Source organism: Cebus imitator, unplaced genomic scaffold, assembly GCF_001604975.1.
Source record: "Cebus imitator isolate Cc_AM_T3 unplaced genomic scaffold, Cebus_imitator-1.0 Scaffold348, whole genome shotgun sequence".
In the NCBI taxonomy this organism is placed as follows: domain Eukaryota; kingdom Metazoa; phylum Chordata; class Mammalia; order Primates; family Cebidae; genus Cebus; species Cebus imitator.
In genome coordinates this window covers 178,235-185,955 of record NW_016107663.1, presented here as the reverse complement: position 1 = coordinate 185,955, position 7,721 = coordinate 178,235, and the positions used below count along the sequence as shown (strand labels likewise).

The 7,721-nt window shown below is 44.3% G+C and overlaps 2 protein-coding genes across 4 annotated transcripts in view; one reads left to right on the top strand and one right to left on the bottom strand.

The window, feature by feature from the left end:
• Nucleotides 1-3,252, top strand: part of RCCD1 (RCC1 domain containing 1) — an 11,613-nt gene extending 8,361 nt beyond the window's left edge. For all 3 annotated transcript variants that reach the window (XM_037730514.1, XM_037730515.1, XM_037730516.1), the window contains one exon: nucleotides 3,213-3,252. The gene's annotated coding sequence lies outside the window, so the exon portion shown is untranslated. The remainder of the gene's footprint in view (nucleotides 1-3,212) is intronic.
• Nucleotides 3,253-3,282: 30 nt separating this feature from the next.
• The window catches only part of PRC1 (protein regulator of cytokinesis 1), a 34,423-nt gene continuing 29,984 nt past the window's right edge, over nucleotides 3,283-7,721 (bottom strand). Inside the window, exon 17 of the mRNA XM_037730494.1 lies at nucleotides 3,283-4,424. Coding sequence (XP_037586422.1) covers nucleotides 4,353-4,424 — 72 coding nt within the window. The 3' untranslated portion in view covers nucleotides 3,283-4,352. The remainder of the gene's footprint in view (nucleotides 4,425-7,721) is intronic.

Sequence of the window (7,721 nt, the reverse complement as noted above, 5' to 3'; positions counted from 1 at the left end):
TCATGTAGTTTGTTTTTTCAGTTTCTCTGGGTGTTATCAATTTTTATTTAACGCTTAGATGGTGCTTGCTGCATGCCAGGTAAGCCTCAAAGTGCTTTACAAATGTCAGCTTATTTTGATACAATATTAATTCTTTATGGTTAATTTACATTTGTGCATGTGTGTGTGGTTTAGGAAATATTTCCCACCCACGGGGTCTTTTAGCTTTTTTTTATTGTGGTAAAATATACTGAACATAAAATTTATGTTCAATAAAAATAGAAAAATTATTTTAACCATTTTTAAGGATAGGGTTGAGTGACATATCCATTCCTCTTGTGTAGCCATCACCCTTATGCGTTTGAATAACTTTTTCATTCCATGGTGAAACTGCACATTAAACACTGAACTCCCCACTCCCTTTCCCAGCTCCTGGCAGCCGCCATTCTACCTTCTGTTTCTGTGACTCTGACTACCCTATGTGCTTTATGTAAGTGGAATCCCATAGTATTTGTCTTTTCATGATTGGCTTATTTCACCTAGCAGCATGTCCTGCAAGTTCATCCATGATGTAGCTTATGTATCTGGACTTCCTGCCTTTTGAAGGCTATGATTCTATTAAATGTATGCACCGCGTTGTATTCGTCCATCTGTGCATTGGTGGATAAGTAAGTAGAGCTACAGTGAATAGTGCTGCTGTGAACGTGGGTGTACAACTCTGATTCTCTGCTTCCGTTCTTTTGGATATAGACCCAGAGCGGAATTGCTTGGTCATGTGGTAATTCTGTATAATTTTTTGAGGAACTGCCCTACGGTTTTCCACAGAGGGCCGCCTCATTTTACATTCCCACTAGAAGTGCACACAGATCCTATTTTCTCCACATCCATGTCAACACTTGTTTTCTATTTTTTGGTTAGTAGCTATCCTAATGGATGTGAAGTGCTATTTCATTGTAGGCTTTTTTTTCTTTTTTTTTTTTTTTGCAGGGTCCCTCTGCTGCCCAGGCTGGAGTGCACTTGTGATCTTGGCTCACTGCACCCTCCCCCTCCTGGGCTCAAGCGATCGTCCCGAGTAGCTGGGACTACAGGCACATGCTACCACTTCTAATTTTTGTATTTTTAGTAGAGATGGGGTTCTGTCATGTTGCCCAGGCTAGTCTTTTTTTTTTTTTTTTGAGACGGAGTTTTGCTCTTGTTGCCCAGGCTGGAGTGCAATGGCGCGATCTTGGCTCACTGCAACCTCCGCCTCCTGGGTTCAGGCAATTCTCCTGCCTCAGCCTCCTGAGTAGCTGGGGTTACAGGCACGCGCCACCATGCCCAGCTGATTTTTTGTATTTTTAGTAGAGACGGGGTTTTACCATGTTGACCAGGATGGTCTCGATCTCTTGACCTCGTGATCCACCAGCCTCGGCCTCCCAAAGTGCTGGGATTACAGGCGTGAGCCACCGCGCCCGGCCGCTAGTCTTGAACTCCTGGGCTCAAGCGATCCACTTGACTTAGCCTCCCAAAGTACTAGGAATATAGGCATAAGCCATCATGCCCGGCCAAGACACTTTTTAAAATGGGCAAAAGTTAACAAAGACGACAGAAGGATGGCAACTAAGCATATGAAAAGAAGGCCTATGTCATTAGGCATTAGGGAGTTGTAAACGAAAACCAGTGAGACACCACTTCATACACAGAGTAACTAGAATTATACAAAGGCTGAACATACCAGCTGTTGGTGAAGACGTGGAGAAACCAAAACCTTCAAACATTACTGCTGGGAGTGTAAAATGGTACTGCTTTGGAAAAGTTTGGCTTTTTTTTTTTTTGAGATTGAGTCTCACTCTGTCACTCAGGCTGGAGTGCAATGGCATAATCTCGGCTCACTGCAACCTCCCCCTCCTGAGTTCAGGCAGTTCTGTTTCAGCCTCCTGAGTAGCTGGGATTACAGGCACATGCCACTATGCCCAGCTAATTTTTGTATTTTTAGGAGAGACGGGGTTTCACCATGTTGGCCAGGCTGGTCTCGTACTCCTGACCTGGCGATCTTCCCACCTCAGCCTCTCAAAGTGCTGGGATGACAGGTGTGAGCCACCGTACCTGGCCCAGCTTGGCATTTCTTAAAAAGTTAACTGTATACCTACCATAGATGTGATCCAGCAGCTTCACTCCAAGGTATTTATCCAGAAGAAAAACATATATACATAGAAAGACTTGTATATGAATATGTATAGCAGCCTTGTTTTTAATAGCCAAAAACTGGAGAAAAGCCAAATGTGAAAAATCTCACAGATGAAAAAAATGGTGTATCTACACCATGGAATACTAAGCAAAAAAAAAGAAAAAACAAAAAAATATTTAAAAACCTACACTGTAAGGACAGATATCTTGGGGACTGGAATCTGGAGGAGAAATCCCATTTCAGTCATGATGTTAACCAGCTGTGTGGGTATAAGAAACAGTATGGGTCAACCTCAAAGTAGTGAAAGAGCGAGACCAAAAAAGTATGTGCTGTGTGATTCTACTTACATAAAACTGCAGGAAATGCAAACTAATCTATAGTAACAGCAAGAAGTCAGTGATTGCTAGGCAGGGCGAGGCTGGGCAGGAGGAATAAGAAACGACTGGGAGGAAAGTTCTGGGCTGGAGATGCTTGGTGACTTGGCTGTGGTGGTTTTTCTGTTTTAGCCCTCACAGGTGTACAGTTTCTGTCCATCCTCCCTCAGTAACACTGTTGACTCCCCCATTGAGACAACAGACATTGAAGCCAGAAGCTTCCTAGGACTCCCTCTGCTCTTTACACCTTAGCGGTTAGATTTTTTATTTCCCACAGCAACTTCTGAGAATAGGGTATTTTTAATTTAGGAATGTACCAGAAAAGATTAAGTCACACTTGGCTGGGTGCAGTGGCTTACATGTCATCCCAGCACTTTGGGAGGCCAAGGCGGGCAGATCACCTCATGTCAGGAATTCAAGACCAGCCTGGCCAACATGGTGAAACCCCTTCTCTGCCAAAAACACAAAAATTAGCCAGGTGTCATGGTGGTGGGCACCTGTAATCCCAGCAACTCGGAAAGCTGAGGCAGGAGAATCACCTGAACCTGGGAAGTGGAGGTTGCACTGAGCCAAGATAGATAGTGTCACTGCACCTCCAGCCTGAGTGACAGTGAGATTCAAAAAAATTGACACTCGTGACTAAAAACTTCTGGGAGATCCTTTTAGTCTTTTCTGTTTCTGGTTTTCACACACAGACCAACGAAAAAGTGACTGGGGGAAAAAAATGAAACACCGCACTGTATCTTTTTGAAATTAAAATCTGTATACTTACAATTTATTTTTAAGAATAATTTTATATTTTAAAAACAGGACACATACACGTATGAGTAAACAGCATGGCTGTGACCGACCAAGTCCACACTGGTAAGCTTTTGAGAACCATTTACACTATGTTGACAGTAGTACTGGTTCAGGCAGACAGAGGAAGAATAAATAATAGTGCTTCAGGAAGAGTAGTGACTGAGAGGGTTGGTAAAGAGGGCACCTCATCGTAGATGCTAGAGTAGAAACAACTCCCTCGTAGTGACATGTGCAAAGTTCCAGATCTCGATGACAAAGATAGCCCAACCCATCGGAACAGCCAGCCTCCCGATGTGGCTGGCAACTGCAGGGGTAGAAGAACTCAGGCATAGCAGGCACAGGAATGGGGAGACTGGAGCCAGGGACAAATGCTGAGGAGAGTTCCAACGAGCACGTGTGTTCACACATACATACCGCCAACAAAGGGCGTTGCACTGCGCAACAGAACTGAACACAATCTAACAAGGCAGCTCCCACCTTCCTGTCACCTCTTTGGCAGTAGTAGGGCAGGCCATCTCAACTTTGGACACACACGGCCATTCTCATCAGGAGGAAGGCTGTCCTGTGTGATGGGGACAAGCTTTCAGGTAAGAGCAAAGCTGATAGCTACAGCATTAATTGAACATCCCTAAACAAAAAAGATGTTAATACTCATTATAAGTACACAAGCCAAAATTACCCTAGGGATGGGCACAGTTAATTTTCCTACACAGTGGTGAAATAAAACAAGCTTTTGATCACACTTCAGGAAGTAGAATTATTATGTGGTAAAGAAGTCAGGCCCCACATGCTAAAATTTGTACTTTCTGCCATAAACTTTTAAAGTCAAAACTAAGTCTCCTAGGACCACTAAACCTGTGGTGGACGTTCATCTGTAACACTCTTTATATCTCTAATAGGCCCATGGTCATGGAGCCTGTCCAAGGCTAGGGTTTTGAGCACACCTAAGCTCAAGAAAAACTAAAGCCTCCCCCATAAAATGAGGTCCAGTCTAGGCACAGGAAGCCACAGCTGGTTGACTGCTCAGGGCCTTAGGACTGGATGTTGGTTGAATTGAGGATTCCAGAAGTAGCGTCAGATTTGGAAGCCTTTGAAAGTTCTCGCTGTTGAAAAATAAATAACATCAGTGGCAATACTGCCTCTATCACACATGCCCCGCCCTTCTAAGTATGGGTAAGTGTCAGCAAAAGGTCCCCTGAAGGCAGTTTCTCTGAGATCCCTAGCGCGGCATAGGTTGCATTAGGAGCACCATTCTGTTAGTCATAGAGCGCACATGCACCCATGCCCGTGACCTCTTTCCTCAGCCAGTCCATTCTGTTACACCTCACATAAGAGAAATCCTTCATACGGTCGTGCACGGCATAATGACAGTTAATGACAGGCCACATACACCATGGTGGTCCCCTAAGATTATGCCATATTTTTACTGTAACTTTTCTATGTTTGGATACACAGATACTTACCACTGTGTTACAACTGCCTACAATATCCCACGAATAGCCTGAATCAAAACCCACAATTGCCTACAGTATTCTGTAACATGCTGCACAGGTTTGCAGCCCGGGAGGAAAACACCATCCCACATAGTCTAGGTGTGTAGGCTGTACTGTCTAGGACTGTTAAGTATACTCTATGAAATGTGTACCATGGGTGGGGCAATTTCATTCTCAGAATATATCCCTGTCATGGACACATGACTGTACTTCACAAAGCTACATTAGAGTTGTCAAGGTAAGTAGGCAACAAACTTTAATCTCTTGAGCCCTTTATAAAACAATGGGCCACAACATATATCTACCAATCCCTGGGGCTGAGGGCCTTGTAACCTGCTGGTGATTTGATCTCATGCTGGAGCACATGGTAAAGCAGCAAAAGATAAACACGAACGGCCGTTGAGAAAGACGTTAGCACAGAGGTTAGTTGAGTGGCTTTGGTGCTGCCTGGTGGAGTCTATCAGCTTTAGCAACCAAACCAGATGAACCTGCCTAGGACTGGCCACAGAGATAGGCAGGGACTTCAGCCTCAAATAGATCAAATGGGCCTTGGGTGAACAAGCAGAAAGAGAAAGCTGGACCTCTGTCCAGCAATCCGTTGGCCAGAGTGACACACACCCACTTTTATAGGTGGAAGCACCACCAGCCACATAATTTAAAAACATGCCAGAGTAGGAAGCCAGTTTCAGTGATCAAAACCAGCCACAGCTTTGGCCGGCCGGTTCTATTCTCCATCTCTGCGGCCATCAGGAGAGGAGGCAGGCTAGGGTTTCACTCAATATCCCCTCAACGGTAAGGGACAGCCTCAGCTCTCCCTAGTAAAATATTGAGAGAAGAGAACACAGATTCAGTAAAAGGCATTGTTGTTAGGTGTTAGCAAATGTAGAGTAGGATACTAGAAAGTGAAGAGCATTCTGGAAAACCTTTTTTCCAGTGCTTTATCTTTATCTATGGGTCAATAGCTCAATGGAAAGAGGCAAAGGTGAGGAAATCAGCATTAGCTAGCTGAGAGGAGACAGAGCTGGCGATTGAGCCCTGAGGGGTTAAGAAGGCATATACTCCGGGAAATAATCAGCACACAGGCCAAGAGCCTCACTGTCGGCAGCACACAGCTGGGGCTCCCCTCTCCGCGTGATGGGGCCTCTATTCCTTCCAGCTCTTGCAGGCCTTTGAGGTCACAACTGGGGAGGGTCAAGGCTTTCTGTTAAACATGATTTTTAAAAACTGCCTGACATTAGAGGCTGAGAATCCAATTCAAGTCTGACAAGTTTTCTTATTAGTCATTAGGCTAATCTGTAATGAATGTAAGTCAGATGTGTTTTTTGAGTCCATGAGAGGAATTCCTGCTTCCTTTGAAACACAGCCGAGATGACTGGTTAGTGTAGCCCTATGCCCAGATGAATGAAGCCAGCAGATGACAGATGAGTTTGGAAAGGGACATGGGACATGCAGGGGTTGCCATACAGACCTGAAGCCCAACAGTGGAACTGTCAGAGGGGGATGGATCCTTCTAAGAACAAAGAATTAAGACAGTTACCAAGAACTCCACCAAGAGAGCACCAGGGCAGTGACAAAGGGGTCACCTCCCACAGCCAGGAAATGGTGTGTGTATATATATATATATTTATATATTTATATATTTATATATATTTATATATATATAAATATATATAAATATATAAATATATATAAATATATAAAAATATATATACATAAATATAAATATATATATATAAATATATATAAATATATAAAAATATATATACATAAATATAAATATATATATATAAATATATATAAAATATACACATATATATATACATAAAACAGAAGGATCCAGGTTAAATGTCTAGTTGCTGCTGCCAGCTTCCTTCCTATATACCGCCCCCTTTAAATCACACCCACCCTGCCATGGTCAAAGCAGGAAAGGGATTCTCAGCCTCCAAGGTAGCTGACCTAGCTAACAGCCTGGATGCCCCTGGGAAGATACCCACTCTGCTCCAACTGTGTGCTCCCCAGAGACTGGTAGATATTAGAAAAGGTGAATTACCGCAAACTCAGAATAGGTGCTGGCAACAGAATTAATGCTGAAGTTGTGCTGAACGGGGGCCGAGCCGGGGTACCCACCACTCAGGATGCTGCCGCTGAAGTCTGGTTCTTCCTTGCTGGCTCCATGCCTGCCGGCAGGGGGCATTTCTTGCCCTGAACGGGCAGAAATAGCGACTGGCTGCAGAGAAAGGAAAGAGATCCACGTATCATCTTAGTGAACGTGCGTGCGCGTGTGCGCACATGCGCACGCGCGCGCGCACACACACACACACACACACACACACACACAAATACCTGCACTGGTTAAAGGCTGAAACTACCTTTATGTTCATGTCTGTAATCCTATACTTTTTAATTGAAACTATGGGGCCAGGTGCGAGTGGCTCATGCCTATAATCCCAGCACTTTGAGAGGCCAAGGCAGGAGGACTGCTTGAGGCCACATGTTCAAGAACAGCCTAGGCAACATGGCAAAACCCTGTCTCTAGGAAAAAAATTTCTTTAAAAATATGAATTCTTGATTTACAGGACACCTATCTTTGAGCATAGCCTAATAAAATATTTGAAAGACTGGGTGTGTTTTACCACATACTTTCCACGTCTCCACTGAGTACTGGGCATGTTTAGTGACACGGTGTCACTGGGCTGGAACCCACATGTAGGGGCCCTAGCTCCATACCAGCTGAAGACTGGGCTTGGAATTGAGTCTACAGAGACCCCCGCCTGACCTTCAGTTTCCCAGACACGTCCCAGGGCTTTCCATGGGACCAGTGGGGCTCAGAGTGACTGTTCTATTTTTTTGCACATTAGTTTTGGACCATTATTTAATGGTGAGCTAGCTTCTGTCAGAAATGGTGGT